Source organism: Crassostrea angulata, chromosome 10 (genome assembly GCF_025612915.1).
Source record: "Crassostrea angulata isolate pt1a10 chromosome 10, ASM2561291v2, whole genome shotgun sequence".
NCBI classification, from domain to species: Eukaryota; Metazoa; Mollusca; class Bivalvia; order Ostreida; family Ostreidae; genus Magallana; species Magallana angulata.
In genome coordinates, this window is record NC_069120.1 from 33,643,739 (window position 1) to 33,664,875 (window position 21,137).

At 33.8% G+C, this 21,137-nt stretch overlaps 2 protein-coding genes across 10 annotated transcripts in view; one reads left to right on the forward strand and one right to left on the reverse strand.

Annotated features, from left to right (window-relative positions):
• Nucleotides 1-13,330, reverse strand: part of LOC128164915 (interleukin-6 receptor subunit beta-like) — a 39,337-nt gene extending 26,007 nt beyond the window's left edge. For 2 of the 6 annotated variants that reach the window (XR_008241001.1, XM_052829015.1), the window contains exon 1: nt 13,051-13,330. The gene's annotated coding sequence lies outside the window, so the exon portion shown is untranslated. Of the gene's footprint in view, nt 1-2,844; nt 2,905-5,083; nt 5,342-13,050 lie in introns of those variants that run through there. The other 4 variants (XM_052829012.1, XM_052829013.1, XM_052829011.1 and 1 more) reach the window with 4 other exon arrangements.
• A 1,286-nt stretch (nt 13,331-14,616) lies between these two features.
• On the forward strand, nt 14,617-20,798 carry LOC128164916 (transformer-2 protein homolog alpha-like). 4 transcript variants are annotated; one of them, XR_008241002.1, is made up of 12 exons: nt 14,617-14,776; nt 15,196-15,410; nt 15,959-16,033; nt 16,171-16,185; nt 16,408-16,516; nt 16,741-16,785; nt 17,130-17,258; nt 17,559-17,618; nt 17,723-17,838; nt 18,105-18,226; nt 19,646-19,911; nt 20,616-20,798. XR_008241002.1 is itself a non-coding variant. In XM_052829016.1 (11 exons), the coding sequence occupies exons 1-11, from the start codon at nt 14,759-14,761 to the stop codon at nt 19,681-19,683; spliced, it is 942 nt and encodes a 313-aa protein (XP_052684976.1). In that variant the 5' UTR covers nt 14,617-14,758; the 3' UTR covers nt 19,684-20,798. The 4 variants fall into 4 exon arrangements, 3 of the variants coding, with proteins under 3 accessions (XP_052684976.1, XP_052684977.1, XP_052684978.1); XM_052829016.1 differs by having other exon boundaries at nt 19,646-20,798; XM_052829017.1 differs by lacking the exons at nt 19,646-19,911; nt 20,616-20,798 and adding an exon at nt 18,820-19,623.
• The last annotated feature ends 339 nt before the right edge of the window (nt 20,799-21,137 follow it).

Genomic DNA, 21,137 nt, shown 5'->3' on the forward strand with positions numbered 1-21,137 from the left:
ATACATTTCAAAAGATTGATTTTCAAAACCTTTTTACTGATTTTCCAGATCTTTCATCTCGATCTAATTTATAATGGCTATATACAAGATGTCTATAATTTCACTACATGTCAAATATCAGTCCATTAATGCAGATTTGCAGATCACATTCATGAAAAACAAAAATTTTAAATAAATTTTAATAATTTCTGAAAAGATAAAGGGAAATTATATTCTTTTTAAAATGCAAATCCCTATATATAAACTCAAAGATTTTGTTTCCTAAAAACCAAAGTGAAATTTAAAGAACCTTCTATTTTCTTCCATCACCAAAGAGAATGTCACACACTCACAAGACAAAGTGGGAACCCAAAATGCACATGCATCCATCAGGTTTTTAGAAAACCTTAAAGTGGCTCTATAATCTCTCACCAGCTTTGTGTTGTTACTTGAATGTTAATGCGAACCACTACTTAAAAAAAAAAAAAATCAACGAATTCAAAAGAGAATACAAAAGAAGACTGCTAAAATCTACCTTCACAACACTGAAGAGGAAAATGTTTGCTTTTAACACATCTAGATCTATAACAGCTAGACGATTTATTTTGGCCCATGACATGTGTATGTATTTTTTGGTATAGAACTGGATTGAAATTAGGCCCGACATTCAATACTTTAACACAACCTTGTGTTCAGGAAGGGGCAGGAAGGTAAAAATAAAGCACCAAAGTGCTATTTATTTATGGATTTCCATAATTAGATTTAGAATATTGTTTAACTAATTCTATGGTTAAGACTTATGGGGTCAGCAGAAGATAAAAATATTAGATTGGCACAAATACAGCTCATCGCTAAAGGATGTTTCACAATTACACATGTACTTTAAAACTGTTACAATCCTTTACATTGTAATTATACCAAGCATGTGAGCATAACTTATTACATGTAAACTAAGCTGCCTTACAAGATGATTACAATTGTTAAAGCTTGCATTCTTGTAACAATTTTTTCATGTGTTCTTCAGGCACAAAATGTTGCTATAAAATTATTATACATACTAGCACATTTAAAAATAAATCATCAAATTTAACGTCCATTAAGTTCTCAATGAATCTTAAAACGCTCCCAATTCTGTTCCACTTTTCAATACATACCAATTTGTCAGTAAATTTATTAAGAACAAAATTATAAATCAAATCTTGTTGTCAACATTTAATTTCCTATTTTGACCTACCTAGTAAAAATTATGAACTCTAGTCGAAACAGAAATACAGCGAAGAGAAGGAAATAGATCAAACTGTCTAAGTTATCACATGTATGACATATATGTTGGAATAATTGGTAGTTTTAATGTCATTGACTACGCATTTTGCTCACTGTTCATGATTCGGGGTATTCAAAAATCACCATCGAGATTTTCAAATTTCAGAGAATATGACTTGCCTCAATACATTACACATTTATGCAAGTGATAATTCTATTAAATTTAAAATAAAAAAAAAATATATATATATATATATATATATACACCTCTCAGTCATTTTACAAACTGCACCCTGCAGAATGTTAGGAGATATTTAAAGAACATACACATCAATATTTATGAATGCCAGATGTAGAGTATACACCTACTAAAGTTAACGGATACATGCAGGTGCAGATGAAGGTCAAAGCATGGTGTCAACATCCTTATAGTCATTTCATTAAGAAAAAAAATCTGTAATTAAAATCTACAGATGTGTTCACAATCAAAAAAGTAAGGACAAATTTATAATACCTGGAGTTTTTTATTTGGGTTTAAAATGGCATTTATTTATTAATTTGTGTAAATCAATTTTAGCTTGATCATAGTGACAGAGACATCTAGCAGTGTAACATTAGTCTCCAAAATCATTCAGTACGTAAACTCTATTAATTATAAAAATAATAGGAGCCAAAATCCATCTATCATATTGGTAATTTTACATTTTAATAATTTAGTGCACTAAAAGGCCCATGAGTACTGCATTCTAAAAATTTTTATCCTAAGTTTTTTTTTAATGAGAAAAATGTCTTGCATGTACATCTACATGTATATTCATTGCAAATATGCGTAAAACATTAAGAAAAATCAAACCAAAAGGCATCACCCAAGGTGAATTACCAACTACATGTACTAGTAAATGTACTCTGTAATACCACTGAGCCAATGTCTTGGATAATTTACTATTGTAATACACTGTAAAACAGTATTAAATTACCACACATTTTCCAACACAAATGCCAAATGTATGACATGAACGAATACCAGTATAAATTCCTATACATGTATGTTTAAGAGTTTATACGGAACATTGCTGAATATTGAAGATTTAAGTTCATAAATCTAGATGGATGCCCACAATTAAGACATGCATGTGCATACGTAACATACACCAAAGCAATAATCCAAAGTACCGGTGTACATGCAATAATGCTGACCAATATAAAACAAGGAGCGGATGGACCAATCGTTGGGCTACAATAAGCAATATTTCATCACAGCTCTTTATGATGTGACAGCCCATGGAAAAGGATGATGTTGACCTCCAGAAAGGTCAAATATGGAAGACGGAAGAATGACACAGAAATCAACGCTTCCACACTTGTATTGGTCAATAATCATTAACTTTTTCTGCAACACCTTTAAAAGATGTGATTTCACTTTTTTTTTTCTAAAACTTTTTTATCATTGGCATTTCAATCCAATAAATCAAAAACTTTAACTCATTTCAAAATTATAATTAAGACAATTCTTCTAAACAACAGCTGGCACCTGGAGAAAACTGTCTATTTAGTCATCAAGCCCAATCGCCTGGAGTCCGTATGAGAAAACATTAAATTCACCTTGTGTCCATGGCAAAACAATTACTCCTACTGCTCTGCATGCAATCAATACGAGATCTCCTAAAAAAAAATAGGTGGAAAAATGAATGCAAATCCGATACGTACTGGTATTGTTTTCGATCTCTGATGTCAATGAAATTTGCACAATAGGGAGCCTGTGGTGTCATATAGTCATCTCCGGGGTCACCGAAAGTTACCAAACAGCTGGTGGAGCATCAGCCGCACCGCTCATTATACGGTTCCATGCAAATTATTTACCGTTTTAATACATATATACCCATAAAATATTCTCCTTAGGTCAAAGAATTTTAAATTCACTCTGCTGCCTGCATCTAGCAGACACGTCGTACCTTAATAGGTGTTTTATTCAATAGCTTTAATTTGCACCAATATCTTAAATTAGGTCTGTTTAAGATATTCAGTTCTGTCTGAACTAGTATCGCATGACTTCAAGATGCTCCTTGTTGTGCTAATAAGGACAAGATTCATTTTTCACTAAGGAAGACAGAGGTTTTTAAAGCTCATTAGTAACATTGTTGAGTAAATCGATCGATTTATGACTTGATAAAAATGGGCCAAAAAAATCAAAATATGAATAAAGGGATCACAGTTTTACTTTATCCATGCTTCTACAAAATTTATGTACTGGTGTATATACAGTTCTAAAAACCAAGAAAAATAAGTAAATGAATAATTAGACCAGATTAATGAATACCTATAGACTGGAGCTTAAAAATTTTCTATAAGAAAAGATCTTTTTAAAAAAAAAAAGAGCACCTTGAAAGGATTACATCACAGAGTTTATTCTCTAAACATGTAACCCTATGTCTCATTGGAAAAGCAATGTAAGTATTAATGAATTTAAAAGCAAAAGTCAAACTGTTTTTCAGTCTGACAAGTTAATGTTATAGTTTGTCACAGAGATATTTGTCCTCCACAACACTTCAGAGCATGCAAGGTTTTTAAGTCCAAATGTCTAAATGGAGAAAAAAATGCTCCAGTGAAAAGGAAAATATTGTGTCATTTAAAATAAAGTAAATATAATCAATTCCTTCTGATTGTCTAAGAATTCCATACATGTATGACGATCTTGGCAAAAACCCCTTCACTGCTATGGTATCTTCATCAAAATACAAATTAAGCAAAAGATTTTTTGCTGTGTGAATTAATTAAGTAGCAACTATTCAAAGACACTGACAAAAAATTTGGTGGGACCAAAGAATTCAAATGTCATCTTAAGGAACAATAATCACCTAGACTACTTTTTCATCAGATCAAAGAATTGGAAACTAAATTGAATCTTCTTGTTTTTTTTTTATAATTAGAAATGTACCAAAAACCTAGTAAATTTGTAATATTCCACAGGTCAAAGCCTTAATGGCTAGAACACAAATCAATCTTTTCTGAAGCATGTATGGCTCCAGCTCCTGTGAGAGATGTGTGTGACAGACAGGACCTGCTAGATGACAATAGCCAAATGCTGAAACCCCATACACTGATCACCAGAAATCTTTATTTTGCATTGGACAAAATTCATTTGGTAATGGACGGACCATTACTGTATTAGATCACCGTTATCTGTACTTGTACTTTTGATTCCTCGTCACCTTAACATGATCTTTCAGCCGGAATGACAAATTCATATCAAACTGTTTACTGGAGCACATTATAAAAATTCTATTAAAGTAATATGATTGTTAAATCGGTAAACATGTCTTATAACTAGGCTACATGTACTTAAAGGAATTAATACTTAGCTTTTAAGAACTGCTAGGCTACGTGTACAAAACGTAATAAATTCGTACTAACGTTCAGCTGAATGTTTAGTACCGTATTTTTCGAACGAATCATCGATGCGAATGACTAGTTGAAATGCTCATTTTTAGCCCAAATTTTAACAATTTTCTACGATACGTCGATTCAGACGATACATCGATCTTATCGCTTCAAAATGGTGTAACAAACTGCAAGTAACATTATCAGTGTTTGATCCACAGGATGTCCCCGATATTGCTTAACATTTAAACAATTACGCCTTATAAAGATCTTTATCTTTATATGTAGTACATGTACCATTGTAGAAGTAGTTTATATAGCTACTACCGGTAGAAAGTAAAGGTAGAAGAAAAGCTAAAGTTATAGTAGACAGTACATAGTAAACAATGGTGAATCAGTTAATCTGTAGCACAAGTACAGTATGAGTAATACGTAAAACACAACTGCTGGTTAAAAAACAAACCTTTCATAGTGTAGATACCTAGTTCATGTGATGAAACATAAATCTAGTGATACATTGCATGCACATGTTTTACCTCGCACATAGTTACGGTAACTGTACCAGAAAGGGAAATTCAAGAAACCACATTAGCTGATATGTTTCAATAAAAGCAGGTGTATTACTCAGGTGTATATATGGAATAGTGTCCTAAGATACACTTGTGTAGTAATTATATATCATGGGATGTTTTTTGGGTTTTTTTTACCTTAGATTTATACACACTGAGATAACATTTAAATGCTTTTAACTACACACTAGATGAATTTACCCAGCTTTAAAAGTTTTCATGATTAATTTGTTGCTTTTAAATAAGTTACTGTTAATGTAATTTCAAAAAGACCCAAAAGAACAAATCAATGTTTAAAGGTAAGAAAGATGAGGTGGCTTGGAGAGGGATGGATGCGATTAAAAACAAAAAGAAAGCAAGGACAAATGTGTATTCATTCATTTTGACCAGTGATCACCACTGCACCCCGGATGCAAGACCATTACATCTTTGAACTTTTATCTGGATGCAAGAAATATCCTTGACATGTCATTACATGTATTTCCAATAAGTGTTAACTTACAGAGATCCATTACAAGTATAATTTTTGACATTATTAAATTGCATTACTCTCTTATATCAAGAGGTCACTTCACAATAAACAACCATTATTTATCCATACTAGTCTTTTCAAACCTTTTGACAATAGACATTTTGGGTCAGCTGCAGAGCAATTCAATGAATACCTTGACAGAATATCCTACAAAATTCGTTCGTTAATACAGTTTCTAATTCATTCAATATTTCAACCATGCTCGCTTTTCTTATCAAGGCGATAAGTCTCATAAACAATATATGTTGGGACAGTTTTTACTAATTCCTGCAGGCCGTAAATTTTGGTTCAACGATGACAGAAGACAGAAATTCAAAGACAAGACCTGTTTGTGGTTGAAACCATTAAGCCAGAGGAACCAAGATTTAATGAATATATATTAAAATTCAATGAACACTATGATTTAACTATTAATGGGCCATATTCTCCGATGTTCTAATTATTACAGCTGTATATTAAAGGAAAATTAAATTTAGATGTTCAATATGCTGGATATGAAATAAAAAACCGCAACATTGGAGCCTTAATTAATAATCCTAGACTGGCGGCAAAACATTTCGGGGACCACAGGGAAAGAAAAGAACTGGAAAGCTTAAAATAAACCCGTGAATTGCACCACTGCACTTTAACGTGCATACTCATTTCACTCAATCTACTGATTTGAATTTCAAATGAAGATTATGGCTATGTGTATATATCCTTAATGAAAACATGGGCTGAAAAAAAATATATACATATATATATATACGTATCAAATCTAACCACAGTATTCAAACAGGGTTAAAAGCAGATTTAATGAATCTCCAGAATCGTAAATTGTTTTATAATGTCGACAGGCTGAACGATTAAATTGGAACATCCTGTACCTTGCCACCTCTTGTCAACCCCTGACAGAAAGTTTCATTTTGTTGCTGTTCAAATTGTAATACGAATTCAGTCAAGACCAGAATAAAGATGACCTGCACTTTCTTGGATGTACACAAAGAAATATGCTTTGTAATACCCTGCAATAAATTTATTTGCTTTGAATTATCACTATTACATAAATACCTTCTGATAAAGCCATCTGAGGCACTCAGGTGTCGTGACTAGAATATCAAATACATAACTACAACTAAAAATACAGACAAGAAAACCTGCCTCTTACAGAAAAGTTAGAGTTATTCTGTTAAGTAATTAACAATAGTTACATTGATGACATCTGCTTAAACGGACACCGTCGCGCATAAAAATTTCTGGGTGGTCAACAAAACACACTCTTTTAACTGACCAGCCCTGGTCTTGTACCTTTTATTACCAGGGAGTTATAGTACCAATAAATGTAAACAAACAAAGACTCAATAAGCCTGGGTGGTACAGCCTGATAGTGTCACAATTCCTGGAGGCAGCAAGCTGTCCTATCTCTGACTTGATACTTGGGTATCGGGTGTCTAATGTCGACGTTACCCAAAAAATTCAATAAAGACTGTAAAATGAAACATCATAAAACAGGATATATACTGCTCCCAAGGCTACCTTATCAAAATTGGTCCTTTTTTTATGTTGTGAATTACATTTTACATGTGGCACACGTCAGGTGTTCTTTATAACTTCTGATGATTTAAACGTATACACAAGGTCCATATTGCAAACGGACTGCATATTTAAGTACAGAAACGATTATCTAGAAAGATCAAATGAATAATACTAGGAAAGACAAACAGACGAATTAAGAGCCCTCATTTAAAGTGCCAATCCACAACTTGTGTGCACTCATTGTAACTGCATACTATATAATCACGACATACCCTAGTACCTGGAAAACAGGTAGCGAAAAATAAAATAAAAATAGCGAAACACGTACTTCATATAAATTAATAATTTTTCATCGAAACAGATTTCTGAGAAGTCATTACTATACTTTCATCTACATGGGCTATAACTGAAACTGTTCTAAGAGACTACATTTGGTTTCTTACCTATAAATGTTTTCATACATGAACGACTGTCTTTATAGTAACAGAAAATTGCCTTGAAAAGTAACATGCATGGTAAAGCCCAGTAAATCTCTTTCTCCTTTCTTCCCCTCTATGGTCTGCTTAATGGTTATATATTAGAAAAAAAATTATAATCAAATGAGACCAGTATGGGTAGTTCGATTAAAATGTGTGCTTAATATGCAAAAATAAACAATAGCATAGTTTCAATCTAATACCAAAGGCACAACAACATTCCTATTTTATTCTCTGCATTTGGTCAACATATTTCAAGATTTTCCTTTAGCTGCCTCATCTTTTAGAAGAATATTAGTGATGGCCGAAGTGCGTTATAGTAATTTGGTGGACATGAATATTTTTCCCCATCAAAACCAAGAAGCAGTACGGTCCTGAAAGATATATGGATTGCATTATCAATCCCCCTCCCCAGTCACTGAAGTGATAAATTCAGCCTCATTTTTTCTCCTCACTCTTGACCTCAACTTTCATGAAAGACAATCAAAGTACTGCTTCCCTTTCTAGCATTAATAGACACCTTTGTGTTTCAGCTTCTTACTAGAACTATATCAATCTACATGAATTTGGACAAAAACAGAACAATTTTTGATCAAATTATTAAAATAATGTAAAGTTTATCGGGCCCCCTTATGTGCAGAAATGCATGAAGAGAATAAGGTGAGTTATAACCAAATCAGTACTTCAGTTTTTTTTGAGTTACTATATTAATCACAGACAGTCAAGCCTGGACCCAGCTCCCCCATTTTGTATTTTTAAAATTTATTGCTTTGTATTTAGAATTACCCTAAGTTAAAAATAGATTTTGAAAAAATGAAAACAATAAATAAAACATGCAATAGTTCACCGCTATATATAGGCAACATATTGGACAGGTGACCAAAAACAATGTGTGTTTATAGCTTTTACTTTGTTACCGAAATTCTCCTCAACATGACCAAGTTGTGAGGCGATCATGCTACATATACCAGTAATATTACTTGATTATAAAAGATGTTGGTAAACAGGGATGTTATTAGTCCCCTACCGGTTTCACCGGAGGGGACTATAACTTTACTCTGCATCTGTCAGTCAGTCCGTCTGTCTGTCCCACTTCAGTTTTCCACACTTTTTTTCTTTATGCGTTTGAGGAATAATATAAAATTGGTGAACAGCTTCAAAATGTCAAACTACGGATCAAGTTTACACTTTTGTAACGTCTGGTTGACATATTTTCGAGAAAATAAATTTTTTATATTCCATTTTTTTAATGTTTGGGTTCGTTATCGGGTTCGGTGTGTATTGAATAAACGAGGAAAGTATGTAGTCAGTAATAATATCGTGAATTACTTGTACCATTCCTTTTATTGTTTCTAACAAACAAATAAGTTCATTCTGTAAAATAGTGTCAAGCATTGTGTTGTAAATTTAATCGATGGTGTATTTTGTATTACAATCGGGTTCGCTATCGGGTTAGTCTGTTGATTCAGGGAACAGAAGACGGTAAGAAATGATATTCTGCATCACAGTACATTGTTTTCACAAATTTTTACCAGCAAATACTTAATGGACTTGGCGAAATTACTGGAGATAAAATAAAGAGTATTATTTAACCCATTTTTTATTTAATTTCTATATCAACTATGTAGTTTGAATTTCCTCTGTTCATCTATCTCTGATTAAAGCATAACATCTCCTTTATAATAGTTTTGAAATAGATGTATGCGTCGAAGCTTAATTCATAGAATAATACAAACCGGTAGGGGACGTGTATTGCTAGATGCAAGATGTTTAGGGACTAAGACTTTTCGTGACCTATTGTTAAAGACGTTTCGAGACCCGGACGTTTCGGGTCCTGGATCTTTTGGGACTTAGAATAAGATTTTTTGGGACTTGATGAAAGGCTATGATGAAAGATGTAACTTAGCTGCATAATTAATCCATGAAGCCGTATTATTATCAATTTTTTTAAAAAAAAATGAATCGTAACATGGCATACTATCCTTTGCATGCGGGTCCGGTGAAAGCTCTATAGGTGAGATATAGATCCTTATCAAATTGTCTGAGTGATCTGTAAAGTGTGGTTGATTTTAATGAAAACATTAATTTAATGATTAAACATGTAACATGCAAATGACAAGTGAAAAGCTGTCAATGTGACAGCAAACCGGGTTTTCTTTTATGTAAACTGTATCCATAATCCATGTCAACCCTTATCCAGTGAAATGGAGTACCCTACATGTAAATGCAACATTTTGCCAAAAAATGACCAAGTTCAAAAGCTAGTATTTTTTTCATAAATTTTCGGGAATAAAAATCCTAGCAATATGCACACCTCTAATATATGTACAATTGATCTGCAAAAGAACAACTTCCTATCTTGAGAACTGTAGGAGGAGTTACCCGTACAATGAGGGTACCCTATATGCAATATTTTGCCAAAAAATGACCAAGTTCAAAAGCTGGTATTTTTTCAATGAATTATCGGAAATCAAAATCCTAGCTATATGCACACCTCTGATATATGTACAATTGATCTGCAAAAGAACAACTTCCTATCTTGAGAACTGTAGGAGGATTTATCCGTACAATGAGGGTACCCTATATGCAATATTTTGCCAAAAAATGACTAAGTTCAAAAGCTGGTATTTTTTCGATAAATTATCGGAAATCAAAATCCTAGCAATATGCACACCTCTGATATATGTACAATTGATCTGCAAAAGAACAACTTCCTATCTTGAAAACTGTAGGAGGAGTTATCCGTACAATGAGGGTACCCATCCGTCCGCCCGCCCGCCCGCCATTTTCACCATTTTAATAACCGGATTTTTCCGTTGGAAAACCCGGTTAAAAACCAGGAAAAACTCTTTTCTTTTTTGTTTTTTGCCTACTTGCGTTGAGTCATATAACCAGATAACTGAGTGAAACTATTTTTTCCCAAAATGGCATTTTGTCGACGAAAAAAAATAAAGGGTACAGGGGCCTGTACTTACCAAAAAGGGTCAAGTTAATAAGCCCCGACAGTAATATTAACAGTTGATCTATTATACGGTTACCTCAGCCATTATTTAATACATTTACTAGAAATATCCAAGGAGGGATCGGGGCTACCGATAATTGTTATAAAACAATCAAATCACACCTTTTAGCCTGACCTGTGGATAGGTGTACCCAGGTGTTAATTATGAGGAGACTAATGAAGAGATCCCCTAGCTGTCAACACACACGCGTTATTATCTACTAAATATATTTCTTATTACTCATTCATCATTGTTCAGATTAGTTATACTAGTTATCATGGTTATAACAAAGGTCATCGTCGAAAATTCGCTTATGCTAACTGACCTTTAGGCCTGCATACATGTAAATGCACAATAAGAATAAATTTTCTTTTTAAATCAGAGCTTTTGTCATGCTGCATTTTTTGTATTCTCTTTATCAAAATTTTAAAAAGAACATACAAGGTTGAAATAAACGTGTTTTATCAATCACTATCATTATTAAGTACTTTAAACACGCACGCATGGTACAACTAACCATTTCCTTTGGGTTTTTTTAAAGTTTTATCTATAAAATTTATTCACACACACAAAAAATTACATTGAACATGGATTTAAATGAATTTAGCATCAATTTTATACAAATCCAAAAAATCTTATTCTAAGTCCCAAAAGATCCAGGACCCAAAAAGTCTTAGTCCCTAAACATCTTGTCAGGTCACGAAACGTCCGGGTCCCTAAACATCTTGGTCACGAAACGTCTAGAATTCGTATTGCTTATGCATTATACTCTCAGAATGCTTGTTATAATGGTATCCAATTACTATATCATGACATGGAATCATAAATCCATCATTTTGTCAATTACCTGAAACTTAATATTTACCTAGGACAAATGATGATTCGATCCTGAGAGAAAATGTTGTGCAATCCAAATATTAATCACATGCAATAATAAATCTCTGATCTAGATCTTAATGTTTGAAAGGCACCAAACAGGCACACAGGCACATCAGCTCAAAGGCACATCAGCTCAAATACATGTACTAACACAATTATTAATTTCATAGCCATTTTGATAAGGCAAATAACTGAATTTTTAAATTTCTAAGTCAAAATGAAGAATCATTCCTATTTACCAAGTATTCTAATTTAAGTCTTCCCTACAAGTCTTTCTACAACTTTAAGCTATAATGATGGAAGTAAAATACCCATGTGTTTTTTTCTTTCTGTTTCATAGAATTCCTTCATTCATTTTCAATGAAATGTAGCCAAAATTTAACTTATCTGATTGGGAGTTATTAGTTTGGGGGGGGGGGGGGGGGAGGGGGTTGGCATTTTAGTTCCCTTTCCCTTCAAATGCAATTAATGATGATACAACAACGTCAACAAGAAAGTACATGTACAGTAAAGAGCTTGCTTTACTGTAAAAAGCCATCATGCCAACAGTCTTTCTTCGGAAGGTTCAATAACTTTGTAGCCCGCTTTTTTTTTTTGAAAGGGGGGGGGGGGGGTGTCATGATAATAGCCAGTCTTCTTAGATGAGTCTTGTCTTTTTAAAAATATAGCTGGACCAGTTCTTTCTGACAGAAATGCAGCAGAAAAGTCTCTGTATATTAATCAGAATCCAGGATTCAAACCCTACGCCAGAGTGAACCAAACTAGAGCTAGTTCAGAAGGCTTAGGTTCGAATACCTGGTACCTGTCTGGTCTGTCATTATCTCTCCCATCCTGTAACATTTGGTGCTGTGCCAACACCTGGAACAGACAGGTTAACTCATGCCAGGGGAAAGAACCTAGGGGTGGGGATATTCAAGAGTGAACCATGGCAGATCACCCTACATGTACTGGAGTTCAGGGGGCCTGGGTTCGAATCTTTGCTGGTCCATCTTTATTTCCCCTATCCTATTACATTTGAATAATTAAGAATCAGACTCATAGTATACATTCAAGAAATTAAACCATCAACTATGAAGACTATTTAGATCTATAAAGCGTTTAAAAATTATGCTGCTTTTTGAAATTGTACCGTGCTTGTTTAAATGAAGTGATTGCGGTGTGACGAATTGAAAGATGAAACGAAAGTTAGGACAGTAAGGAAATGTGTTCCATCCCTAATGACATTTACACCGGTAAACGAATGAACTATCGGAACTTTTTCACGGTACAGTAAATAACGAGAGTAACGTATGTACTTGTGACACAGGTAATCTGCATAGTTTAAGACAATGTTTATTTGTTACATCATTTAAAATTCTCTATAGTTTAAATACGCAATTTAAAATAACCATAATTAACCCAAAGACCATTAAAACTTTTCAAGTTTTTGTAAAGTAAATATTTATAAGCCAGCTTACCTTGGTTCACTAAGTAGGCCTACCCGCGACATCTAGGCCTATTTTAAACATGTTAAACGGAGATTTGTCACTTCGCATTTGGTTCATTCCACACCGATCTGTTTCTACGAACTTATTGTCTCCGGGACTTTACTCTAGGCCTTTCTGGTATTTCATCTTCAAAAACACAGAAAATAAATACCAAGAATTAAAATGTAAGCAATATAATAGTTTCTCACTTTCGTTTAAAGCGTCGATGAGGGTCTTATATCCGAGCCGAAATCTCTCTTGCACAAAACCAGTAGGAACGGCGCGCTCCGACCCGGTTAAAATTGCGCCCAGATCTTTCACCCTAAAATAATATTTTATCTCCCATATCTATTCTTTGAACATGTTGAAATTTAAACTAACCACGAATGTTCATTGTCAAAGTACATATATATATATAGTGTTTTATCATTAAAATTTTAATATTTACATTTTAACTTCAATAAAAAGGGGAAAACACCACGAGCTTTTGTGAACAGTTGTACTTGAAAAAATTAAAAAAAAAATTTAATTATTTTAAAATTGTTTTGTTCCCCTCACTGCCTTCTTTTTTTATTTTTCTGTTACAACAGAAAGGGAGGGTGGAATAATCAATACCTTAATCTCAGTTACATTGACAATTTAAGCATTGATAGTGGCAAGTCAACTTATGTTCATTACCGAGCCGAGGCAACAATTTTTTCATATATTTTTTTGTAAAGTGTTGAACCCATTACTTATAAAATGAAAAAAAAAGAAGAAGAAAGTTTTATGCACCCATATTGGCATTAAATTCCATTTTACGTAATTTAGGACAATTTTTTATTTTTGCTTTTTAAATGAACGAAATTTTGAATTATTTTTACATGTATAATGACTGTAGTTTTTGTTGGCATTTCGTTGTTAGGGTTTTTTTTTGGGGGGGGGGGGGGTAGGGTAGGGGGTGTGGGGTTGTTTACAGGAAACATGTATATTTCATCTACAATTCTTATTTTGAAAATGACCTTCTAGAATCCTAATTAGTATAAATGTTTCAACATATACTTTGCACCGATCCAGCTTTGACTGCATGGTGAGTAATGATAAATGAATTAATTATACTCTATCTATAAAAGATATATACCCTGATTGTGACTGTGTCTGGCATTAAACAAAAACTGATGTATCCCAGTAATTCTATGTCCAGTTTATATATATACTGAGATTGCCTAGGATAGTAATTAAGTTAATGCTACATGTACAGTGCATTTTGGTTATGGAAGTGGCCAGCTTACCATGTATTTTGTCCCAATTTCTCTTCTTTATCCTTAGTCCCCAGTTTAATATTTTCCTTTTTTGGAATGGGGGGGGGGGGGGGTAACATACCATTTCCACTTTGAATAACCGTTTACAGTTAATCCTGTATCCTGTAATATAGTTTTCTATTCCTTATTCTCAGTGGTTTTTATGTTTCCGAATTCAGAAGCATCATCTTTTTTCAGTATTTAATTTTCTTATGAAAAGAAAGCCGGAGAACTTCGATCCGAAGTTAACATGTTTAAGCGCGTAAAGTCCTGGAGCGAAAAGTCTCAGGGCAAAACGCATGTAGGGACGAAACGTCTGGTATTCGTACGCTACCACGCCATTTTGTATTTTTGTGTGTGTGCAGTTAACAAAGCTTTTTGTGAAATCACCATTAAAAGCTTTATTGAAGGCAACAAAAATGAGTGAAAACGGGGAGGTAAGTTATTGAATTTTTATTTTCAATGTCTCTAAACCTATAGCACAGACGGCTACTTCTGAATTATGAAAGTCGAGAATCGCGGGAATTGAAAAAATGAAAGAAAATGGCGAAGCGTCACTGTGTGCCTTTTCCAAGAAATGCAGTGTCATTCCGAAACTACGTGAATTTTCTTTACAATGTTTCATTGTATTGATAGCTATTTATAGTAATTTGGGAGTCGTTTGAAGTACTTAAAGTAGGTGACAAACCGTACTACAGGAGACTACTAGCCTATACCTTCAGTTGTTTCGTTTTGCATTTGGCTGTACGCATAAACTCTTATCCTCCCCTTATTACAGCGCAGTAAAGACTTTACAAAATGAAATAAAACTTTTGTCGATACTGCAATTTTATTCAGTATGACTCTTTTCATGCAGCTTCGAATGTCAAGGTCACATTCTAGGGAGTCGGAGGGTTCTCACAAATCAGATGCCACATATTCTCACTCAAGATCCCCATCCAATGAAAAGGGATCTCCCAAGTCCAGAGATTCCAGATCTAAATCCAGATCCAAGTCTCCATACAGACGCTCCTCTCGCCGGTATTCTGGGTCCAGATCCAGGTCTAGATCACATTCAAGAGGACACAAAAGGTACTTGATAATGCTTTGTTTAACTATACTCTGTCTAATGATGTTGTTGCATCACATTTTTCTAATCCATTGCGATATTCTCAAAAAGCTCTAAATCCAAATAAATGTTCAAAAATCCCAGCATTTCTCTTTTATACCGCATCTCTATATCGCAACATTTATGAACATAATGAAAATAAAAAGTCTCTAAATATTTTGTATTGCAAACTGAATGAAAGTGTGCAGTTAATGACAAAATAATTTGCAAGGTACTCTTTAAGATGCTGGTAGATTTTTTATCGTTATGAATTGCAGTAAGAAATTCAATGTCATTTTCTCCAAGTAAATGGTTTATAAGTCCCTCAGAATTCTGGCCAATAGTCTATTCCAGATATCGTTAGTGTGATTACAATATTTTCAAGTAATCTTGCAGTGATCATTGGCAAGTAATGATTGAATAGATTTTCAGTTCCTTATGTACAGCAAAAAGTAAACCTTCAGATATCTTTGTTTGGATGATGTTTCCCACAGAAATCTTTAATATGAGAGTTCTTGCTATTTACTAACAGGTCAAGAAGCAGATCATATCACAGAGATCGCTATTCAAGGTCACGGTCAAGGAGCTATCACAGGAGGTCAAGATAGTGAGTAGTTTTAGCACTGCGCTTTAAAAATTAAATGTTTCACTTCTGTTCAATATAAAAAAGAATGAGTTTATAACTGTTTTAAAAATATAGTAGAGGTGAAGTTTATTTATTTATTGAAAAAAATTTAATTTCAGCTCAAGGAGTCGAAGGTAAGAATTTTAAAGTTCATATTCAGGGAATTGATTCAATAAGAAAAGTCAAAAGAGTGATGTGTATAGTTTAGAAATGATTCAAAATCTGCTAAATTTTCTGTAATTTTGATTTTAAAAAAGTTTCATACTTTTTGAAGTTCACAGACATTTTCTGCATTCTTATAATCTTTATATCATTTTTGAGTTTTCACAATTTGTAATGGCTGTCTGGTATTTCAGCCGTGGAAAATCTCCAAACTACCGGGATTACTACAGCAGAGAGAGCCGCAGTAGTCGACATCGAAGCCGCAGTCGATCGCCAGGATATTCCAGGCGACGGAGAGGAAAGGTAAAGAACATTATTAGAATCCCAGGCCAAGAGGAAAGGTTTGAATCGGCTCAACTTTCGTTGTCTGACATTAACTTATAATGATTAGAAAATAAGTGGTAACAGAATGTGACATTTACACACACCGAGAACATCGATCCACTCAATATGCCCGTGTTCAGTGCTCAGACTCGCTGTGTGTGTATTGTAAGACTCAAGTACTCACTGTTTGTTCCACATTGTAGGAAACGTCCCCTATGTCCAACAGACGCAGACATACTGGAAATAGAGTATGTGATCTGAATTATCAATTGTTCTTGACCAGGTAGTGGGTTTAGGTAGTGTGCATATTTTTAGACACACGGTAGGATAACACTCTTTTTACAAGTTTGTATCATGTTAATAAAACTTTCCCAAAGATGGATCCTAATACATTGCACAATAGATAACCTGGTGTGACCTTATTTTACAATGCTTTGCATTTAGATACCTTAAAAAAGTTTCACACTTAAAGTTCTTTGTAATCCAATAAAGTTGAATATTGAATGATTAATTTCTATATTATTATTATTATTTTCTGTAACTCATCAAATTGCATGTGAACAGTAATTAAAGTTGATCTTTTTTGTTAAAGGATAACCCAGAGCCAACAAAGTGTCTGGGGATATTTGGTCTGAGTTTGTACACTCAAGAACGAGACCTGAGGGAGGTCTTTGGTCGATTTGGCCCGTTGGAGGATGTGCAAGTTGTGTATGACAGACAGGTAGTTCTCCCTCTTTCTCTCTCTTTCTCATAAAATAGTTCTAAGTTTTAAACAGGTAGATAACCCACATTTTCTGCAGGGGCTGACAAATACATTTTTTAAGCACTTGCCCTCGGGCATGTGTCTTGGCAAAATTTACTTGCCCCTTCCTCACTTGCCCACGGGCAAGTCCCTACCAAATTTTGACTTGCCCAATCGGAAAAATCACTTGCCCCAGGGGTCGGGCAATCGGATTTGTCAGCCCCTGTTTCTGTCAACAAAATATGTATGTCATTGGGCTAAATTTTTCTTTTCTTGTAGACTGGGCGATCCAGGGGATTTGCTTTTATCCACTTTAGAAATGTTGAAGATTCGATCGAGGTATATGCTACTGCTCATGTAATATTTGATTCTCTATTGACTTTCTTAAGAATTGATACTAACCTATGACAAAGAACATCGTAATCTGCAATGCATTCTTGCAGGCAAAAGATCGTGGTCCTGGAATGGAGATAGATGGAAGAAGAATCCGTGTGGATTTCTCAATTACTACAAGAGCACACACCCCTACACCAGGAATCTACCTTGGCAAGCCTACAGCGTAAGTCTCTTGTGTATTCCTAACCCAAAGCATTGTGAAATTGTAGTACTTGATAATATAGCAAATGCCACATCAAAGCTATGATAAGATATTGATAGATCACTTTTCAAAAAAACATTTAGTGACTAACACTCATGTAATTTGTGTCTGCTATATTATTGTTACATTGCAGTTTATAAGCATATTGCAAATATCCCATTGAAGCTATGGGTAGATCACTTTTCAAAATCAGTTCACTTATTCATGTGATTTGCTTCTATGTGCAGGTCCAGTTACAGCAGAAGAAGATCCCCATCTCCCTACCACAGAGGAGGGGGCGGAGGAGGTGGTTACAGCCGTGGGAGTCGCTACTCCAGATCTAGGTCGAGGTCACGCTCTTACAGCCCTCGTAAGTAGTCTCAAGGTCGAGGAGATCAGATACTGCATGATTAGTCCTCCCTGCTTCATGTCGAATCTCATCACATTGGTCATCTGGAATCATCTCATTTCATAATGTTCATTGTCATCATATTTGGCCAAAGGGCTCTGAATGTCCAGTATTTCTGTAAAATTATCATGAAACTCGTGTCTATATGAATTTAGATTTAGAATTGAATTACATTTGCTGAGGACCTTCAGTTTTCAGTATTTCTTTTCGATTATCACAAACCCATTCTTGTATTATTGTGGATGTAGTGCATCAATAAATTTCGCCTAATTAAAACTAGGTAAAATGTTTCCCATTCATATTCCAGGACTGTTTAGATTTTTGAAAAATGATAATCTATCAACAAATCACTTATGCCTACATCAACACCCTCCTTTTTCATTAGAAATTTTCAATTATTTTTAAAAATGTTTATGATAAAGCTTTTCATTTATTCCATCTTTTCTCTTTGACATTGTTTCATTTCATCATTCATTTTATCATTTGATGTTTTTGTAGAAGGGATACCCTCTATGCTATAATGTTTAAATGTTGGTGTTTTGTTCTTTTGCCAGGGGGAGGTTATTATTGAGGAGGTAAACAGGACAGTCAAAATAAATGATCAAATATGGAGGTGTTATTGTAGATTAAAGGAAGACAACTTTTGTCAAAAACATCACCCAACTTAAAAAAAAAAGACATTTGAATGAGAGGAAAAAAACTTTTGAGAATTGTAAATTGTCGCATTACATTTCACTTGTATTTTCATTATTGGATGACTATGACAACATAGCTATTAAGTGTTAAGAGACAGCATACACTTTTAATGTAGATGATTATTTTAGAAAACTTTGGATGTAGATTTTTGTTTTAGAAAACATTAGGAACGTACATATATCCCCCAAAAACTAACCAAACAATTAAAAACTAAGGATAAATGCTGCCATTTCTTTTCAGATGGTGAATGTTAAAGCAGGTTCCATTTTTTAAAAAAATTTCTTTAGATTTAATTTGTAGTAATAGTACCAAAATAAACCCAAATCCATGAGTGTATACAGTCTCTTATCAAGTTGTGTTGTGATTTGGAATATATAGCTTGAAGTTCTCTTTGATATTACACACATTTGTTGGTGATAATTATAACATTTTTGTGACCATATTTTAAACTCAGCATGTAGCTGAAGAAAATGTTTGAAGTGGAAAGAACTTTGATTGTGTATTGTTTAACTATGTGCTTTTTTTTTTCATTTGGATTTACACATTTAATCAACAGAGACATACTGTGTTTATTTTAAACATTTCATTTGTATCATTGCATTTATTTGATTAATGCAAATGTAGATTTGAATGTCAATAAAAATACGTAGCCATGTACTGACCCAGATTCTTTACATTTATAAGGGTGTGAAGAAAGAAAAATGAAGAGATGTATCGGGTAACTTCATTTTGAAGAGGGTATTTGAAGATTTGAAAAATGAAGAAAGAAAAATTGAGAAGTAGGAATGAAGAGTTGATCAGATCAGAAAATGAAGAGAATTTAGTGAAGTAGGGAGGAGGATAGAAAATTGAAAGTGTAGGGAATTTGAAGAGAATGGGTATTTAATGAAGATAGAAAAGGGTTTTGCAATTGAAAAAAGAAGAAGGGCAAAAGGTGAAGAAAAGACAGGGTAAGACCAACAATTTCCTTCCAGTCTTTAAAAGAGTCTCGGTTATTTAGGCCCCAGTTTTCCTCCTGAAGGATATGCCATACATTTAGTAATCAATGATTTGCATGTTCAAATTTAGATTTTCAATTCAAATTTGAAAGACAAGTTATTACAGTAATGTAATTGTTATTGGCCCCTTTCGAAATAATCGATGCATGGTTAAACAGTTTACTAACTAACTGAACATCCTGATCTACAATGACCAGTTATTGAATCTTGACACTTTGTGCGCGTCAGCGCAACCTTATAAAGGAACAGGTTCAAGGGTACAGAAGTTTGGCTGATGGAAAGAAATTGCAAGGGTGAAGGGTTGCTGGTTTTAAACAGCAAATATATATGTACATATGACAGCTGCTTTGTTTCAGAATTGTGGTGTAAATCTAGAAAAAAAAGGATGGTAAGTTTTGAGAAGGGAAATATAATGAAAGGTACGAAAAAAAATAATTTATGGAAACGAACATTTTAAATAGTGGTAGCAAGAAAATCTTCAATTATATGACCTTTAATGCTACTGCTGTTTGTGGAATAATTAATATTTAAGATGATTTTGGTCAACTTACTTATTTTCTTATTTATTAATGTTAATTTTTAAACCAAAAGCTAATGGTTATTAGGCATATTGAGTTTTAAACATGAAACCTAGGAAGTATAATATTTTATTTAAGAATTTCCAGCAAGATCGGACCACTACTACCCACTCGCACCAAGTTGGTAAAGCCACTAGTGATGGAGTTATTGGACTTGGTTTGATATCCTAGTGATGAAAACGAGTGTTAGTTTCTTGATATATACATTAGAAATGTCAAATCTTTTGTAGATATTGAATAAAAAAAATTGGTGAACATTGATTGAGATTTGTTTTTTTTTTCATTCAGCGCAATATCGTTGAGAGTCAGTGAAAGGAGAATGATTTTGTTTGAATGCTTGACGGCTTGAAAAAAGCAATTCTTGTAAAATAAAATGGTGATAAATGCTTTGTTAGCAATAACTGAAGCTAAACTGTGATGGGAAGTGTTTGGTTACACACACACACACACACAACCTATGGTATCAGTAATTGTTAAGTTAATAGCTCATGAAATGATGTTCCATATTGCCAGGAGTAGAAACATATTGATATTAAACGTTATACAAAATCAATTATTGAAGAATGAATGTCCACGCAAGGACAAATACTTAATTGGAGA

What these genes read in the sequence shown, in the direction of transcription:
- LOC128164916 (XM_052829016.1), top strand. An exon ending in CCAGGCGACGGAGAGGAAAG is followed by an intron (nt 16,517 to 16,740) that starts GTAAAGAACATT and finishes TCCACATTGTAG; the next exon opens with GAAACGTCCCCTATGTCCAA. An exon ending in GCAGACATACTGGAAATAGA is followed by an intron (nt 16,786 to 17,129) that starts GTATGTGATCTG and finishes TTTTTGTTAAAG; the next exon opens with GATAACCCAGAGCCAACAAA.